The sequence below is a fragment of the Solanum lycopersicum genome, chromosome 10 (assembly GCF_036512215.1).
Source record: "Solanum lycopersicum chromosome 10, SLM_r2.1".
NCBI lineage: Eukaryota > Viridiplantae > Streptophyta > Magnoliopsida > Solanales > Solanaceae > Solanum > Solanum lycopersicum.
This window is the reverse complement of record NC_090809.1, coordinates 25,506,589-25,527,889: the sequence shown is the minus strand read 5'-3', so window position 1 is coordinate 25,527,889 and position 21,301 is coordinate 25,506,589. Positions and strand designations below refer to the sequence as shown.

At 35.3% G+C, this 21,301-nt stretch overlaps 1 protein-coding gene across 1 annotated transcript in view; it reads left to right on the top strand.

Annotated features, from left to right (window-relative positions):
- LOC138338770 (uncharacterized) overlaps positions 1 to 20,703 on the top strand; it is a 40,601-nt gene extending 19,898 nt beyond the window's left edge. Inside the window, exons 3-9 of the mRNA XM_069289857.1 lie at positions 18,409 to 18,540; positions 18,610 to 18,926; positions 19,036 to 19,273; positions 19,398 to 19,495; positions 19,616 to 19,918; positions 20,144 to 20,266; positions 20,350 to 20,703. Coding sequence (XP_069145958.1) covers positions 18,409 to 18,540; positions 18,610 to 18,926; positions 19,036 to 19,273; positions 19,398 to 19,495; positions 19,616 to 19,918; positions 20,144 to 20,266; positions 20,350 to 20,703 — 1,565 coding nt within the window. The remainder of the gene's footprint in view (positions 1 to 18,408; positions 18,541 to 18,609; positions 18,927 to 19,035; positions 19,274 to 19,397; positions 19,496 to 19,615; positions 19,919 to 20,143; positions 20,267 to 20,349) is intronic.
- The last annotated feature ends 598 nt before the right edge of the window (positions 20,704 to 21,301 follow it).

Sequence of the window (21,301 nt, the reverse complement as noted above, 5' to 3'; positions counted from 1 at the left end):
TAATCCTGGTGCCGGAACGTGACACTCGATCCATATTCTATCCTAGTGTCGGAACGTGACACTCCGATCCTCATATACTATCCTGGTACCGGAACGTGGCACCCGATCCATATATACTATCCTGGTATCAGAACGTGGCACCCGATCCATATACTATCCTGGTGTCGGAACTTGACACTCCGATCCTCATATACTATCCTGGTATCGGAACGTGGCACCCGATCCATATACTATCCTGGTGTCGGAACGTGACACTCCGATCCTCATATACTATCCTGGTACCGGAACGTGGCACCCGATCCATATACTATCCTGGTACCGGAATGTGGCACCTAATCCATATACTATCCTGGTGTCGAAATGTGACACTCTGATCCTCACATACTATCCTGGTACCGGAACGTGGAACCCGATCCATTGTAACGACCTGGTTAGTCGTTTTGAACAGCAGATTTTATTTCTAGAAAAACAGGCTGAGGCGACGGACCCCACGACGGACCGTCATGGGCAGACGGACCGTCATGGGCACGACGGACCGTCGTAGGGTCTCGTTGCAAAACACTTAGAAAATCTGAAATTGGGTACTGAAAATCGACTCTCTGAACTTCGTTACGAAATGGCAGGACGGACCGTCACATGTGTGACAGACCGTCACAGACTTTTTGGTGGAAATTGAGTCTCTGAATCTTGGGACAACCTACAGGACGGACCGTCGCAGGCACGACGGGCCGTCGCAGGTTGCGTAATCCCAGTCTGAGTCGGATTTCCTTAATTGTTTTAAGGGACGTTTTTGACTATTCCTGCTTTAATTATATAGTTAGTGGGTTAATGTTAATAAGTCTAATTACTTGGGGGTTAAAAGAGGTAACCTTAAGTTAATTAGTGGGTTATTATTGCCATCTTTTATTCTTAATTATATGCTAATTAGGGTAAAAGAAAGAGGGTTTTGAATAAAGAAAATAGAAAGAACAAAAGAGAGAGAGAGAGAGTCGAACGAGAAACGAAGAGAAACAAAGCTTGGGAAATTGCTTGCTTGATCACTAATATTCGGTGGAGGTAGGTTATGGTTTCTCTTACGATATTCGTAGCAAACTCTTAATAGCGAACGATATGTATTAATAATATTGTAAACCCTACTATGTGCTTAATTGTATGCTTGCATGAATGTAATTATATAATTATGATTATATAAGCATGATGAAGTTATTGAATCCCAAATCTTGCAAAACCCTAATCTCTTTCTTAATGATGAGGCCTTGGTATAAAAGAAGGCGTGATGAACTAAAATAAGGAGATTGATGATGCCTTGGTAAGAAAGAAGGCTGGATGAATTTATAGAAGGAGATTTAGGGGATCGGGTGTCACGAACCGGCATGTAGATTTAGGGATCGGGTGTCACGAACCGACACGTAGATTTAGGGGATCGGGTGTCACGAACCGACACGTAGATTTAGGGGATCGGGTGTCATGAACCGACACGTAGATTTAGGGGATCGGGTGTCACGAACCGACACGTAGATTTAGGGGATCGGAGTGTCACGTTCCGACACATAGTAGTAGGTGATCGGAGTGTCACGTACCGACACAAGAGGATTAATGAATATGAGGGAGCGGAGTGTCACGTACCGACACAAGAGAAATAAAGATAATGAATCTTGAAAGATGTTAATATACTCAATCCAATGAACATAATTCCCAAATGAGTACGGTATTGAGGCTTGAGTCCTCGTGTGTGAACTTGATGGTAATTGTTAATGATATAGTACTTGTTGTTGCTACATGTTGAGTATCATAGTTGATTTTATGATATTACTTGGTATATATTGATTTCATTTTTGAGTTGGCCGATGATATCTACTCAGTACCCGTGTTTTTTACTGACCCCTACTTTTATGTTTTCTTCTTGTTTATTTGTGGAGTGCAGCAAACGTGCCGTCATCTTCGACGCAACAGTAACTCTTGCCAGTCTTCATTACTCCGGATATCAGGGTGAGCTAATGCTTCTAGCTTGGACTGGATCTTCCTCTTCATGTCTTGATGCCTTAAAGTTCCGGCATGGACTAGCTTTTATGTATTTTTAGCTTCTTAGAAACTCTTAGATTTAGTAATTTGATCATAGACGTTCTTGTGATGATGACTTCCAGATTTTGGGAAATAATAGTTATTGAATTGGTTTTTATTAATGAGTTTAAGTCTTCCGCATTAATTTATGATGATATTATATTGAAATGTTAAGGTTTGAATTGGTTGGTTTGCTCACATAGGAGGGTAAGTGTGGGTGCCAGTCGCGGCTCGGTTTTGGGTCGTGACAAACTTGGTATCAGAGCATTAGGTTCGTTGGTCTCATCACACAAGAACGAGTCTAGTAGAGTCTTAAGGAACGGTAGGGGGACGCCTTTACTTTTCTTTGAGAGGCTATAAGACTTTAGGAAAAGTCCCTTCTTTCTTTCTTTCTTTCGTGCTATTACTTGGATACAATTGCTATCTAGGTGATACGAATTGGTATCTGACCATCTTCACTCTGTTTCGCAGATGGTTAGAACTAGAGCAACAACTGCGCCAACACCAACATCGGCAAGACAAGAAGCGTCCAAGCCAGCCACTAGGGCTGTAGCTCGAGGAAAAGTAGCGGCAAGAGGCCATGGTAGAGGTTGTGGGAGGACGTCCTCTAGAGGAAGAGGACGACAACCTAGCCCGTCTGATACTAGGGCGGTGACTACTCAACCGACTGAGGAAGTGGTAAGAGAGGGTGAGGAAGGGGAGAATGAACAAGTGCAAAATGAGGAATTGCCACCCCAACCTACCCTAGAGATGATCAATCAGGTTCTCGCTTATCTTAGTGGGTTGTCTGATCAGGGTCAGGCCCCTCCAGTGTTTTCTGCACCAACACCTCCGGTTTCAGAGGTACAACATGAAGCCACCATGGCTCCTCGTATGGATGCCTCATTAGACATAGGCACGTTTCCACGTCTGACTACTGGGCCTATAATGACAAATGATCAGCATGAACTTTTCAGTAAGTTCTTGAAATTGAAACCTCCAGTCTTCAAGGGTGTTGAATCTGAGGATGCTTACGATTTTCTGGTTGACTGTCATGAGCTACTACACAAGATGGGTATAGTAGAACGGTTTGGTGTTGAGTTCGTGAGTTATCAGTTTCAAGGGAATGCCAAAATGATGTGGCGGTCACATGTTGAGTGTCAACCAACGGAGGCACCACCTATGACTTAGGCCTCATTCTCTAGCTTGTTTATGGAGAAGTATATCCCCCGGACTTTGAGGGATAGGAAAAGGGATGAGTTCTTGAGCCTAGAGCAAGGTAGGATGTCGGTCAATGCATATGAGGCTAAGTTTCGTGCACTATCCAGATATGCCACTCAACTTTGTTTCAGTCCACAAGAGAGGATTCATCGTTTTGTGAAGGGGTTGAGGTCAGAGTTGCGGATTACAGCCTTACAAGTAGCGGCTACGGCAAAATCCTTCCAAGAAGTGGTAGATTTTGTGGTAGAGGTGTAAGTAGTGAAGCCATTAAACTCACCTCCCCTTCGAAACCTCTTTGATGTCGATGCCATGGTGAATTCATCTGGCTTCACTACTTACACCTCTACCACAAAATCTACCACAACTTGAAAGGATTTTGCCGTAGCCGCTACCTGTAAGGCTGTAATCCGCAATCTGACCTCAACCCCTTCACAAAACAGCGAATCCTCTCTTGTGGACTGAAACAAAGTTGGGTGGCATACCAGGATAATGCACGAAATTTAGCCTCATATGCAGTAACCGACATCCTACCTTGCTCTAGGCTCAAGAACTCATCTCTTTTCCTATCTCTCAAAGTCCGGGGGATATACTTCTCCATAAACAAGCTAGAGAATGATGCCCAAGTCATAGGTGGTGCCTCTGTTGGTTGGCACTCAACATGTGACCGCCACCACATTTTGGCATTCCCTTGAAACTGATAAGTCACAAACTCAATACCAAACCGTTCTACTATACCCATGTTGTGTAGTAGCTCATGACAGTCAACTAGAAAATCATAAGCATCCTCAGATTCAGCACCCTTGAAGACTGGAGGTTTCAATTTCAAGAACTTACTAAAAATTTCATGCTGATCATTTGTCATTATAGGCCCTGTAGTCAGACGAGGAAACGTGCCTATTTCCAATGAGTCATCCATGTGGGAAGCCACAGTAGCTGCATGTTTTACCTCCGGAACCTGAGGTGCGGGTGCAGAAAACACTGGAGGTGTCTGGACCTGATCAGATAACCCGCTAAGATAAGCAAGAACCTGATTGATCATCTCTGGGTAGGTTGGGGTGGCAATCCCTCATTCTGTACTTGTTCATTCTCCCCTTCCTCACCCTCTCTTACCACTTCCTCAGTCGGTGGAGGAGTCACCGCCCTAGTATCAGTGGGGCTAGGTGCTTGTCCTCTTCCTCTAGAGGACGTCCTCCGAAGACCTCTTCCACGGCCTCTTGCCACTACTCCTCTTCGAGCTACAGCCCCAGTGGCTGGCTCAGACGCTTCTTGTCTTGCCGGTATTGATGTTGGCGCAGTCCTTGCTCTAGTTCTAACCATCTGCAAAATAGAGTGAAGATGGTCAGATACCAATTTGTATCACCTAGATACCAATTGGACCCAAGTAATATCACGAAAGAAAGAAAGAAAGAACGGAATATTCCTAAAGTCTTATAGCCTCTCAAAGAAAATTAAAGGCGTCCCCCTACCGTTCCTTAAGACTCTACTAGACTCGTTCTTGTGTGATGAGACCAACGAACCTGATGCTCTGATACCAAGTTTGTCACAACCCAAAACGGGCCGCGAGTGGCAGCCACACTTATCCTACTATGTGAGCGAACCAACCAATCTAAACCCCAACATTTCAACCATAATTAACATAATATAATGCGGAAGACTTAAACTCATTAATGAAAATTAAAACTTATTATTCCCAAAATCTGGAAGTCATCATTACAAGAACATCTATCCTCAAATTACTACATCTAAGAATGTCTAGGAAACTAAAACAAATACAAGAGATAGTCCATGTCCGAACTTCAAGGACATCAAGACATGAATGAGAGAGAATCCAGTCCGAGCTAGGAAGAATAGCTCACCCTAAAATCTGACGTGGTGAAAACTGGCTAAAGTTGTTGTTGAGTTGAAGACGACGGCACGTTTGCTGCAGTCCACAAATAACAAGAGAAAAACATACAAGTAGGGGTCAGTACAAAACACAATTACTGAGTAGATATCATCGGCCAACTCAAAATAGATAACAGTATATATCAAATAATATCATAAAATCAACTACAATACTCAACATGCGGCATTTACAATTGCCATAACCCTTGGTCACAACACCAAGCACATCAATGAGGACTCACGCCTCCCCATCATACTCATTTGGGAATTAGGTTCATTAAATTGAGTATATTAACATATTTCAAGATTCATTCTCTTTACTAATCCTGGTACCGGAATGTGACCCCCAATCCGTATTCTATCCTGGTGTCGGAACGTGACACTCCGATCCTCATATACTATCCTGGTACCGGAACGTGGCACCCGATCCATATATACTATTCTGGTACCGGAACGTGGCACCCGATCCATATACTATCCTTGTGTCGGAACGTGACACTCCGATCCTCATATACTATCCTGGTATCGGAACGTGGCACCCGATCCATATACTATCCTGGTGTTGGAACGTGACACTCCGATCCTCATATACTATCCTGGTACCAGAACGTGGCACCCGATCCATATATACTATCCTGGTATCGGAACGTGGCACGCAATCCATATACTATCCTGGTGTCAGAACGTGACACTCCGATCCTCAAATACTATCCTGGTACCAGAACGTGGCATCCGATCCCCTAATCTCACTACTTTCGTTCATCAAGCCTTCTTTATACTAAGGCATCATCATTAATAAAGTAGATTAGGGTTTTCAAGATTTAGGATTCAATAGCTTCATAATGCTTATTTTATCACAATTATATAATCACATTCATGCAAGCATACAGTTAAGCATATAGAAGGGTTTACAACACTACCCAATACAGATCATTCGCTATTAAGAGTTTACTACGAATAGCATAAAAACCATAACCTACCTCCACCGAGGATTCGTGATCAAGCAAGCTATTTCCCCAAAGCCTTGTTATTCTCTTCATCCCTCTCTCTCTTGATCGATTCTCCCACTCTTGTTCTTTCTATTTTTCTTATTCAAACCCCTTTTTCTTTTTTCCCTAATTAGCATATAATTAAGTATAAAAGATGATAAATCAATCCATTAATTAATTTAAGGTTATCTCATTTAACCCTCAAGAAATTGGATTATTAATATTCACCCGCTAAATTTATAATTATAGCAGGAATAGTCCAAAACGTCCCTTAAAACATTTAAAGAAATCCGACCCAGCCTGGGATTACGCAGCTTGTGACGGGCCGTCGTGCCTGTGACGGTCCGTCCTGCTGAGTCGTCACAGAGTTCAGAGACTAGCTTTATACCAAGGGTGTGTGATGGCCCGTCACGCCTGTGACGGTCCGTCGTGCCACTTCATCGTGAAGTTTAGAGAGTCGATTTAAGTACCCAAATTTCATAATTCTAAGTGTTTTTGAACGAGACCCCCACGACGGTTCGTCGTGGGATCCGTCGACTTAGCCAGTTTTTCCAGAAATAAAATCTGCTGCTCAAAACGACTAAACAGGTCGTTACAGCATGTGATTTTACTACTATATACATAAGAGAACCCTCAAGGTGATATGACGCCACCGCAAGTAAGAATTTCATTTTTATTTATTTATTTTCAAAACTAGCCTCCTCATCCTCTATAGTAACTACACATTTAGTTTTTATTAATGGCTTCCGATTTTACATAACTCCACACAAAATAATAAAATAGAATAGATATACGTACTTCTACCATTATGGCTTTACTTACACAAAATAACAAAATAAAATAGATATACGTACTCCTACCATTATGGCTTTATTTTTCTTCTCTTATTCCGTTCCCATTACACATAAAACCATATGATGTTTGATTCAAATGTAAATTGAAATTAAATTCTATATTAAAGTTTTTTTCTTAAATGAAGAGGCATATTTTAAATGAAGGAGTGTGACTTTTCATTCTTTAGTTGGTGTAACATAAAGGAATGACAATGGGGCGGTTAGAGCGGGTTTGGGCGGACGAACCTTGACCTACCAAGATTTTGACCCACCCTACCTATGACCGTTTAACAATATTTAAAAGTTCCCCCTTCCCTAACCCACTCCGCTAAGACCAGCCTCGCCCCATTTACGTTATTTTCCATTTTTCGTATGTATTTTTTACTTTGAAGAATGAATTTTCATTGAACTTATTTTGATAACTTTTTTAAGTTGTAACACTAGTATTGCAATTGCTTTACAAATATCTCCTAAGATTTTTAATTTCATCAAAAACTTTATTTGTTGGTCATAATTAATTACACTATGTTATAATAGATTAATAATTCAAAACATATCAAACAGTTTCATAGTGTGGTGACTTTAATACTTTCTGCATTGGATATATTCCAAAGGCTATACTTTACATGTCCTGCACTGTCTAACCCCGCCCTATGTACTTATTCCCATGCCCTGTCCTAGTAAGGGTATGCCCTGCCCTGCCCTTCTCTGCCCTATTCCAACTGTCATCTCTAGTCATTTAAATAAAAAAATATGTCTTTTAAATGAAATGGTGTGTTTTTCATTCTTTGGGTACTACCATCTCTATTTAAATCCAGCCATTGCAGATTCACAAATAACTTTTAACAAAATACGTTTCTTTACAACATTCTGCAGAGAAATCGTCTCGTATCCAAAAGATCAAGCCAAGTTTTTGCTTTCCAATAAAATTTCTACATTTTTTTTCATAGTGTAGAAATTCATTGGCTTGTCATATCCACTAAAATTATTTGCATACAATTCCATAGCAATAGCAGGGAGCAAAGTTGTAAATTTTCATTTTTAGAAAGTGTGCACGTTTTTAATGCCTTCAATTCTGTGTTCTTTGATATTATTATCAAACCTTCATGTTTGTGTTCTTCTTTATGCTTCTGCCATTATGACTTAATTTTTCTTCCCTTATTCTCTACATATTTGCACACAAAAGCATTTGAAATTTTACTAAAATAAAAAACTGAAATTAAATTATTAATAAAGTTTTTTACTCAAATGAAGAGGTGTATTTTAAATGGAGTGTTTTTTTGTTATTCTTACAATAACCTGTATTTATAAGTCAATAAACAGAAATAAGATGAAGCAGAAAAAATATAAAGTACAAGAATTAATCCGAGTCCACAGAAACTATTGTGTGTTCTTAAGAAATTTAATCCCCTCATTGTACCCAAGGTTATGGATTAATTTCTCCCAAGATAAAAGGGATTAAACCTGTTAAAGAAATAGTGGTACCTCAAACTTCTTTAACTTCAACGAACTTAAGAACAGCAACAAGTCACATAGATTCAATCGATCGACACTTTGTTTTTTTTATTTGAGAGAAAATAAGTGCAGAGAAAGAAAAAAATTTCAGTGTTTTAAAAATCGAAAATTGACTTCCTTTTATAGTCATTTTCAGCAAGGAACATGTCTGTTCAGTGAAATCTGTTCGGACCCATTTTATCAAGAAAGTTGTGTCTTTTGGAAAAAAATAACATCATTTTGGAAAATTGTGTCAAGTAGGAAAATAATGACTTTTTGGAAAGTAACGACTTTTCAGAAAGTAACGACTTTTCGGAAAGAGTAACAACTTTTCGGAATGTTACGGTTACCTGTAAATTTATAAGAGATAATTTTTAACAGGATTTATTTGATTCAACGAAAACTGATTAAAAAAATTTTGTCCAAAAAATTTATCAATCAAATCATTTGTCAAATCCAAATCCAAAGCCGAAGTCGAGGCCGAGCGAGCGACGACGACGGCGCGAGGGGACATCTTTTTCTTAGCTCTTTAAGAAGTAATGGAAGTGTTTCCTTCTACAAGGACAACAATTTCCCTTTCTTTTGTCGATATGGGAGAAATGACTTTTCTTTTGCACTTTGCAAATGACTTTTCATTTTCCTTCCAAAGTAGTTCCCTCACTTTTCATATTCTCTCTTTTCTTTTCCCATTTACACTTGCTAAATCCCAACAATCCCCCACAAAAATGGGGAAGGCTATTGTTAAAACATATGCATGAAAAAACTTGTGTGTCTTGTAGGTAAAGGTTAATCGTATCTGGATAAGTAGGTTTCCCTTTAAACTTTCCATAGTGAACATATATCGTATATACTCGGTCAATCGGTAGATTTGATATCTTTGAACCGTCGAGCTTTGGTGTATACCTAGACAACATATGTCACACAATCAACCCTTGAACTGTTCTTAGTTCTCATTGTTTTGTTCGTTCAGCCATGAACACATCTGGGATAGTAAGTGTTTAAAGAAATGGCCTTATTGGATTCTCCTTGAAGCGGCTTACACTTCACACTTACATAGGTGATTTATAAATGTGTTATCCCATAGATACACCATTTGATATTCCCTGTATCATACTTAGAAACCATTAAAAAGCCCTTATGTCTTTATCCTGGTTACTAAAAATTGTCTCATCATGAGAATGGACCATAAAATAATAATTTTTTCTTTTCCTTTGACAATGTTGAACCGTCATCAATGACTTTGTTTTATCTCCTTGAACCTAGATCTTGGGATCTCCAGTCTTCTAGGTAGAGTTACCGCCACGATGACTTGTTCTCGGCCATAGTCCCATTCCCGTCGATGATTTCTCAACTCCCTCTCTATTTAGGCCTTTTGTAAGTGGATTCGACACATTATCTTTTGACTTCACATAGTCAATTGTGATAATTCCACTAGAGAGTAGTTGTCTCACAGAGTTATGTCTTCGTCTTATGTGACGAGACTTTCCGTTATACATAATGCTTCCAGCCCTTCCTATTGCAGCTTGACTATCACAATATATGCATATAGGGGCCATTGGTTTGGGCCAAAATGAAATATCTTCTAAGAAATTCCGGAGCCATTCAGCTTCTTCACCTGCCTTGTCTAAAGCAATGAATTCAGACTCCATTGTAGAGCGAGCTATACATGTTTGTTTGGATGATTTCCAAGATATTGCTCATCCACCAATAGTAAAAACGTATCCACTGGTGGATTTTGTTTCAGTTGACCCAGTAATCCAATTTGCCTCACTATATCCTTCAAGAACGACTGGATATTTGTTGTAATGTAAAACATAGTTTTGAGTGTCATCTAAGTATCCCAAAACTCTCTTCATTGCCAACCAATGATTATGATTAGGATTACTTGTGTATCGACTCAATTTACTAATAGCGCAAGCTATGTCTGGTCGTGTACAATTCATGATATACATTAAGCTTCCCAATACGCTAGCATAGTCCAATTGAGACTGACTTTCACCTTTATTCTTTGCAAGATGAAGATTTACATCAATTGGAGTATTTGCCCTTTTAAAATTCAAAAAATTGAATTTTTCAAGTATTTTTTTGAATATAATGAGTTTGAGACAATGCTATACCGTTAGGAGTTTTAAGAATTTTAATTCCTAATATCACATCAGCAACTCCTAAATCTTTCATATCAAACTTACTAGCAAGCATACACTCATTATAAGCATATCATCTACATATAGGCATAAAATAACTTCCTGATTTGGAGTATCTTTAATGTAAACACATTTATCACATTCATTGATCTTAAATCCATTTGACAACATGGTTTGATCAAACATTACATGCCATTGTTTTGGTGCTTGTTTTAGCCCATAAAGTGACATAATAAGTTTGCACACTTTCTTTTCTTTACCAGGAACTACAAAACCCTCAATCTGTTCTATGTAAATTTCCTCTTCAAGCACTCCATTTAAGAAGGCTGTTTTCACATCCATTTGATGAATTTCAAGACCGTACACTGCAGCTAGTGCAATTAACATCTGAATTGATGTAATCCTAGTCACTGGCGAGTATGTGTCAAAATAATCAAGACCTTTATTTTGTCTAAAACCTTTGACAACAAGTCTTGCTTTATATTTGTCAATAGTTCCATCGTCTTTCATCTTCCTTTTAAAGATCCATTTTGAATCCAAGGGTTTGTTCCCTGGAGTAAGATCAACCAACTCCCCAAGTATGAGTGCTTAAGAATGATTCAACTTCACTATTAACAGCCTCCTTCCAAGAGGTTGAGTCGCTACACAACATTGCTTCCTTGAATGTTTGAGGCTCACTTTCAAGAAGAAATAGTACAAAATCTGATCCAAATAAAGTAGATATCTTTTGAAGTTTACTGCGTGTTGGACTTTCTTCATTTTGTTCATTCTCTGGGTTGTTTAGATCCCCAACTAGATGACTCAATTCTAGTTTTATACGGATAGATATGTTCAAAAAATTCCTGCCTTATTGTTTGTGGCATATCCAATGAATACACAATCCACAGTCTTAGGTCCTATTTTTACCTTCTTAGATATAGGAACTTCCACTTTGGCTAGACACCCCCACACTTTGAAATATTTCAAATTGGGTTTTCTACCTTTCCATTTCTCATATGGAATTACATTTGTCTTTGAGTGAGGCACTCTGTTATGTATCTGATTTGCTGTAAAGATAGCTTCCCCCCACAAGTTCTGTGGTATACCTGAACATATTAGTAATGCATTCATCATTTCTTTTAAAGTTTGATTTTTCCTTTCTGCAATTCCATTAGACTGAGGAGTGTAAGGAGCAGTAGTTTGATAGATTATTCTATTTTCTAAACATATTTCTGCAAATGGAGATTCATATTCTCCACCTCTATCACTTTTGATCATTTTGATCTTTTTATCTAACTGATTTTCAACTTCAGTTTTATATTGCCTAAATGCATCTATTGCTTCATCCTTACTATTTAGCAAATAGACATAACAATATCTAGTGCAATCGTCAATAAAAGTTATGAAATACTTTTTCCCACCACGTGATGGTGTTGACTTCATGTCACAAATATCAGTGTGAATCAATTCTAAAGGATTTGAATTCCTTTCAACAGATTTATAAGAATGCTTAGCATACTTAGATTCAACACAAATTTGAAATATTTAAGTTAATCAGTTTTCACAAGGTTTTGTTATTAGCGTGTCCCAAACGTTCATGCCATAAACATTTAGACTCAAGCAAGTAATAAGAAGAAAAATCTTTATTCATATCAACTACAATTACATTGAGTTTGAAAAGGCCATCACTAAGATAGTCTTTTCCTACACACATATCAATTTTGTTTACTACTACTTTCTCAGAAAAAAATACACATTTAAATCCATTCTTTGTTAGAACTGGAATTGAAACTAAATTCTTTCTCAATTCTGGAACATATGAGACCCTATTCAAAGTTACGACCTTGCCTGATGTCATCTTTAATAGGACTTGTCCAGTTCCTTCCAACTTTGTAACAACGGAGTTTGCCATAAACAATTTTTCATCTGTAAGTGCTGGAGTATATGATGAAAATAATTCTTTGTTGGCACAAACATGTCATGAGGCACCAGAATCTATCCACCATTCTCTTGGATTTCCAACCAAGTTACATTCTGAAAGCATTGCACAGAGATCGTCCATTTCTCCTTTGGATTCAGCCAAGTTTGCTTGATCTTTATTTTTCTTGTCCTTCTTAGGACCCCGACATTCATTAGCCCTATGACTATGTTTACCACAATTAAAGCAGTTTCCATTGAATTTCTTCTTAGGAGGATTGCTTTTTGGACCAGATGCTTTCTTTCTTTTCTTTAATTTTGTGGAATCCTCTTCAAAAAAATTTACTCCAGATATTGTTGAATTACCACGTGACCTCTTTTCTGCAGCCTTATTATCCTCTTCAATTCTCAACCTTACTATGAGATCTTCAACAGTAATCTCCTTGCGTTTGTGGTTCAAGTAGTTTTTAAAGTCCTTCCAAAATGGAGGTAACTTTTCAATAATTGCAGCCACTTGAAAAACATCATTCACAATCAATCCTACATTAAAACTTATGTGAGTATTAAGGGAAAACCTAATATTTCTAACATAGGCATTAAATAAATTTATACCTTCAGCAAAAAGATCATGGATTATGACCTGCAATTCTTGAACTTGGGTGATGACAGTCTTACTGTCTATCACCTTAGAGTCTAGAAATTTTGCCACAATGAATTTCTTCATTCCGGCATCTTCTGTTTTGTACTTCTTTTCTAAAGCATCCCAGAGTTCTTTTGAGGTTTTGGCATTGCTGTACACAATGTACAGATCATCTTGAAGACCACTCAAAATAAATTTTTACACAAAAAATCTTAGTGTGTCCATGCTTCTGTTACCAAGAATCGTTCATCAGCCGGAGTTTCATCTGACATAACAAGAACATTCTCATTGATGAACTTCTGCAGACTCAACGTAGTGAGATAGAAGAACATCTTTTGCTGCCATCTCTTAAAGTTGACTCCAGAAAACTTTGCAGGTTTCTCAGCCGTTGCTAAGACAGCATTTGAACGATTATGTGCAACCGTTGTTGTTGCAGTACTTACTGTTCCAGCATTTGTTTGACTTGAATTAGTCATATTTTTCTGTCACAAATGGAAGATAAATTAAGTATTTAAAATACTAACAGTAAAGAACAAATCTTTACACAAACTGTTTCTAATTTAACGATTAAGTTTTTATGTTCTTTTAATCGTTAATCAAATTAATTTTAAAAATTCAAGCAGAGTAGAAAACCATAAAGGTTTTTAATCTCCAGAAACCTCAAATACAAAAACTGTTAAATTTCTTAAGATTGTTATTCTTACAATAACCTGTATTTATAAGTTAATAAATAGAAACAGAAATAAGATGAAGCAGAAAAAATATAAAATACAAGAATTAATTCGAATTCACAGAAACTACTGTGTGTCCTTAAGAAATTTAATCCCCTCAATGTACCCAAGTTTATAGATTAATTTCTCCCAAGATAAAATGGATTAAACCTGTTAAAGAAATAGCGGTACCTCAAACTTCTTTAACTTCAACGAACTTAAGAACAACAACAAGTCACACAGACTCAGTCGATCGACACTTTGTTTTTTATTTGAGAGAAAATAAATGCAGAGAAAGAAAAAAATTTCAGTGTTTTAAAAATCGAAAATTGACTTCCTTTTATAGCCATTTTCAGCAAGGAACATGTCTGTTTAGTGAAATCTGTTCGAACCCATTTTATCCAGAAAATTGTGTCTTTTGAAAAACATAACAACTTTTCAGAAAATTGTGTCTGTTAGGAAAATAATGACTTTTTGGAAAGTAACGACTTTTCGGAAAGTAATGACTTTTCGGAAAGAGTAACGACTTTTCGGAGTGTTACCGTTACCTGCAAATTTTTAAGAGATAATTTTTAACAGGATTTATTTGATTTAACAATAACTGATTAAATAAATTTTTTCCAAAAAATTTATCAATCACATCATTTGCCAAATCCAAATCCAAATTTTTAAGAAATAATTTTTAACAGGATTTATTTGATTTAACAAAAAACTGATTAAATTTTATCAATCACATCATTTGCCGAAGCCGAAGCCAAGTAAGCGACGACCGCGCGAGGGGGCATTTTCTTCTTAGCTCTTTAATAAGTAATGGAAGTGTTTCCTTCTATAAGGACAACAATTTACCTTTCTTTTGCCGATATGGGAGTACTTTTTATTTGCACTTTGCAAATGACATTTCATTTTCCTTCCAAAATAGTTCCCTCACTTTTCATATTCTCTCTTTTCTTTTCCCATTCACACTTGCTAAATCCCAACATTTTTTTCATTATTTTGGTGGTACCATTTAAATGTAAAATTGTGACTTTTAATTCATTAGTTGGTGTCTTTCAAATGATAGGGAGCGTCTTTCATTCTTTGGTTACCACCAACTTTATTTAAATCCTACGATAAAGATTTACAAATAACTTTTTACATAATTGATAATACAATTTTTTTAACATTCTCAAAAGTAATATTTCTTCTCCAAATGATCAAGACTTGAAGTTCTTGCTTTACAACAAGATTTATTCACTTTTTGCATAGTTCAGAAATTCATAGGCTCGTCATATCCACTAAAACAATTTGCATTCAATCCCATGGGAAATCTCGTGGAGGAGAGGGAGCAAATATCATATTTAGGAAAGAATTTTGCACGTGGTTTGAGCTTTAAATTTTGTGTTCTTTGTTCATATTGTCAGACCTTCATCTTATTGTTCTTCTTCATACAATATTTTTCAACAAATTATGGCATATGTCAAACTTTGGAAATCGATGTAATTTGTTATTGTGGATCAAAGATTCACATTAATCAAAAATATTACGACTCTCATTTCTTTCTTTTAAGAGTACAAAAAGCACAGTGACAAGAACTCTCCATTAGCAAATATGCAGAGGAAAACATCAATAGACATTCATTTTTGAATCCAGAAGAAAGATTGTCAGTAGGAGTGGGGCTATACTTTTTAGGGAATTTAAAAAATATCAAACTCAAGTAGGGTCTTACGTGATAAGCTTTCATGGTTTACGGAATAGACTTTCATATTAGTATTTCTAACAATCGTTTGAAATTAAAGTTTCAATATTACTTCCCTTTGCATTCTTTTATTCTATCAAATAAAAATTATATGATATTTTGTTGTTGTCATAATGATGTTAATATTAATTGGAGTAAAGGAAAAATACAAAGTCAAATGATAAAATTAAAATTAGCAATTAATTACAATTGTATGATACACAATGATGACTATTCTCTCCTACTAAAATATCTTTTGAACTTTTTTCCATTATCCCTAACTTACCTTTTTCCTTTTACAAGGATTCTTTATCTTTTGTTTGTGCACAACTTCAATTCAAAAACACTATCACAATTACATTACATATGAAATTTGAATCTTGGAAGATGCATTTTTATTTTAAAACCCATAATGACTACACATTACTTATTGGTATATCATATGATTATGGAAACTTGACACTTGATAAGCACTTTAGTCATATTTTATAAAAAAAAAATAAACTAATATTTTGAAAGTAATTGATAGTGTAATACTAACGAAATTTGCAAGCATAAAGTTTATAAAAGAGTGTTTTGTCTTACTTGTTGGACTAGATATGTGATGATACTAACTTTTGTAGTAACGTATTCCTACCCTACATTTTCTGACCTTTTTCCTCTCATTTTTTTATTAAATTTGTTTTCTCTTCTTTCCCAGAGAAAACTGAAACAATAAAAATAATGCAAATACTGAATGCACTTTAAATTGCTTTGAATAATTTTGTGGGATATGACAAATGAAATTGTAGTAGTAATTTGAAGAAAGAAGATAGTTAATTATTTTTAGCATTAATTTATGAAGAAAACCTATGAAACTGACTTGGTTATGCAGTGGTTAGTGGGTGAACAAGTAGGAAAGTAGGGGAGAAGTGGAAAAACAAGAGTTAATTTCATATATGGTCACTCAACTAATAATCTATAAATTTTAATTAGAAAGTCACTTAACTTTATTTCATTACACAAAAATCACTTAATTTATGATAATTATCTTTAAAAGTAACTGAATTATATTCATTTTAACTAATTCAAGTAAAAAAATGGAAAAATAATTTAAATACACAACTATAAGTTTTATATTCTCTAATTTTTCCTTCTTTTTTTAAATATTACATAATTCTCTTTTTTTTTAATTTTAGTAGAAGTGTATAGATATATAACATTCTCTCTCCTATAATACACAATTACCCAATATAATGCCTATTTTTTCTCCATTAAAACACTCAATCTTTTAAATCATTTTTTGGATTTTGAATTTTCTCCATTAAAACACTCAACCTTTTAAATCAATTTTTGGATTTTAAATTATTAATTTTAATTAAAACACCCAATTTTGAAATTTTGAATTTCAAAATTCAAAAAATTTGAAATTTCAAAAATATGGACAATTTCTCTCCCGTTCTAATTGTTATTCTTACTCCATCACGTCTTCGGTTCTTGTTTCTTCATCATCGTCTTTCTTCTTGTTAACCTAGCATCTTTTATTGGTTTCTTCTTTTTCTTCTTAATCCATCATCGTTTTTCTTCTTCTTAATCCAACATCTTTTATTGGTTTCTTCTTTTTCTTCTTAATCCATAATCAGTTCTTCTTTTCTTCCCTTTTTTGTTTTGGTTAATTGTTCTATTACATCATAGTAATGGATCCGTTAATTAATAGAAGGATATATGATTCCGACGATGAAAATTGGAAAGAAAATAGAAAAAAGTCTTTGCATGATTCTATGAATCTTCAGAAGGATTCAAACAAAGACTCTAGCGAAACATCAAAATCAAAGGTTGTCAAAATACAACAAAAAAAAAGAAAAAAGAAGCAGCAAACATTGTTGTTAGGCTTACATTGTTTCGGATTTGTATTTTTGTACATAAAACTGTTGTTGAAATTAGTAAAAATTTTAAGGAATCCAATATGTATCAAAAAATCATGAAAATTATTATCATGTATCAGTCAATAGGTTTAATACATGAGTACTAAGTAGATTATAATGTTTAGTCTATGCTTTGACACATGAACTAGATGTGTATCATATGATTTCCTATGTATCAAGGGTTTTTTAAATTTTTTATCATGTACCAGTGATTAATTTTAATAAATGTGTCATCAAGTGTGCTTGCTGATACATTTTGAATCAGTGTGTATTGTGTTTTAGATGATGCATTGATACATGAATTTGTTGTGTATCATAATATTTTCTATGTATCATGAAGTTTTGAAAATTGTTATAATGTATCATTCACTAAGTTTAATAACTGCGTCATCAACTGTGCTTGATGATACATATAGAATCAGTGTGTATAGTGTTTAGTCGATGTACTGATACATGCATTATATATGTATCACATGTTATAATGTTTAGTCAATGCACTGATACATGTAGTAGATATGTATCACAAGTTTTTCATGTAGTATGAATTTCTGAAAACTGATATCATGTATCAGTAAGGTGTTAGTTGTTTTATTTAGTATTTACATTTCAATATCGTTATAATTTGCTATTTTTTTAAGTTGCAGCCACTGAAGTACAAGCTAAAAAAGATACCAACACATCCCATAAGGTTTGCTGTCAATTTTAACAACAATTTCCTAAAGGACTTTGAAAAATACATAGGGAAGAATGTTATCCAAATGTTTAAGGATACAATTTTTGGACCCTTTTTAGACAATTCTAAATGTAATTTTCAGGGCCAAATAACTAAGTGCTTATTGCTTTTAGAGTTGGAACAAAACAACCCTAATGTGTTGCATATTAGACATTCAAACGGGTGTGTCCTGAAATTTGGTATAGATGAATTTGCATTATTAACAGGACTTAAGGTCAGAGGAAATACCAATGATTTCAAATACCCAGAACCAACTAATTGTATGCTTTTTCAAAAGTATTTTCCTGGTGCAGTCACTAGTGTTACAAAGCATCAACTAGCTCAACGGTTTAAGATGGGTAATTGATAGAACAATCAAGATGCACTCCAAATGTCTATACTGTTCTTTATTCATACATTTGTATTAGCTACTCTTGATAATACAACTATATCTAGTATCGACTTTCTAATGGTTGAAGATGGTAGATATCAACATTTTCCTTGGGGTCAGCTATCATTTTCAAAACTAATTGGTTCACTTAGACATGATTTTGATGTTAGTAAAAAGTTGTATCGATTATATAGGATGCTCTATGCACTTAACGTTTGGATATACGAATGTGCATCCAATTTAAATTCTGAAATAGTTGTGAAAGAACGAAATGTCATCCCAAGAATATGCAATTGGAGAGTTGTGTCTGATAAGGCAAAGTTTGAAATGCTTATGTCTACCATTTTCCAAGAGGTAAAATTTTATATTTGTCTATGGAATATCATTATTTATGCCTTGTGATACATTCTGAAATATTATTGTATTAACAGTTAAATTATCTCATGTGTTGTGATACATTCAGAATGCATGTTCAAACATTGTCCCAACAGCAGAGGAAATTGAAGCTTTTGACCTTGCTCAAGTTGAACATGCTCATTCTTCATCACTACCATTAGTACAACCAAATGAGGAAGATGATTTTGATAATTTCTCCACAAAACCTCCCAAACAGTTATTGAGGACATATTCTAGAGTGTCTGATACATCTCCTCCACCACCGCCAAAAAAGAAGAAAAAAAGGGATTATACAAAAAAAGAAGGTGTCATAACAGAACCAGCCTGATCAATCAAATGTGTCCCCGACACCGGATGATGATGTACATGTTTCCAAGTCAAATCTGCCTCCAAATTTGAATGTTGATGATGTACATGGTTCTGTTCCAGACGTGTCACTGAAATCGGCTGCTGATGTACATGGTTCTATTCCAGACGTGTCTCTGAACCCGGCTGCAAATGTTCATGGGTCTGCAGATTCACAGAATGTTAACAATATAATTCCATATATTGAAGAGTTGAAAGGACATTTGAAAACTTACATAAGTTAATTATTTTGTTAATTTTAAACAAAAATTTTTTATCCTAAATGTATCTACAATTTGTAGGTTGACAAGAAATTTGAGAAACTGATTATATTGATAAAAGAAGATCACTCCCAGTTGATGCAATCTATAGGCAAGAAAAACATCAATTTTCAGGCTAATACAAGCACATTTCAGTCTGACAAACAAACATCTCAGCACATATCAATTGATCTTTCTGATATGGGTAGTGTAGCTGAGGATGGTGTTGGGTTTTCTGGTAAAAATGGTGAACATCAAATCGTCGATGATGCAGGGGATGTCACTGAGGATGGTGTTGGTGTTTCTGTAAATGAGGGTGAACAACTAGTCAGTGATACTCCAAAGGTAATGTTTATGATACATTGAACACTTTATTTTTCCATTTTAATGTATATCGTGTATCATGCACATATATTCAATGTTATGTATCATGGACATTTTTTTTTTCATTTTAAATGTTGTCATGTGTCATGCACATTTACTCAAGACTATGTATCATGTGATTATAATCAATGTTACGTATCAGCACAAATTATATTAACAATTTTTATTTCAAAACTGCATATTCAGGATGGTGATGCACATCAATCGCACCAAGATTTAAATGAACATATCATGGAGCAAGAGGTTGATGACAATGTTCAACACAACATCCCTCATGTTTTGCCCGAAAAAACAACAATGAATGCATCGGTAGATTTTTCAATTTTGATTTATGACACACAATTTCATTACACACAAATTTATTTTAAAAATCATTATGTCATATTATATAGGAATCTTCCATTTCAACAACAATATCGCCATCAACTCAAGCATCAATAGACGCGCTTATCAAAGATTTGGGTAAAGATCCTACTAATGCTAGACCATTATATTTTTACAATCCACAGAATATAACTAGCAGCCAGTACTTGTTGACCGACAGTCAATTACCCACTGATATTCCAATAACAGAGATTGGCGTTAGAACCGATTCAGTCACTCCTGCGCATAGAAATAGAATGCCTTCGATAAGGATTCAATCTCCATATTGTACTTCTTTTGGGTCAAGCGAGAAGGGAAAAGATAAATTAAAGGATATGGCTCGACTCCATTTCCCGTTCGAAGGATGTGGCATTACAGATTAAGTTTCACCGAAACTTACTGAGGATTACATGAATTGGTTGTCAAGGGGGCTTCTAAAAAATCATAACAATAAGTAAGTTTTATACATTATTTTTGCAAGTGTTAGGCGTAATCATTTTTATATAACTAATTCATGATACTTTGTTATATAAAAATTGTAATTGAGTGTTATGTATCATGTACATATATTCAAAACTTATGTATCATATATGCAGGAACCCATCGGACGATAAGTACAGATCAAAATCTTCTTCTTTTGGATTTACGATGATGGACTTTGTTGTTGCTTTACCAATGAACAAGAATTGGTTTTATGCCATGTCACAGCCAAACAAATGTTGGTCTGATGAGGTAAAAATCTTAAACTATTTATCAAATATGTATCAATCATAATTATATTATAATAACATGATACATTCTGTAGAAGTATCATAATATTTTATTAGAAATGATACATTCTGTAAAAGTATCATACTATTTAATTTGCAAAAGTATCATACTATTTTTTAATAATTGTATTTTTTTATATTGTTTAGATGTATATCATTTCTTACTATGTTTTCATTTTGTTTATAGCACATCGATGTGATTTTTTACTAC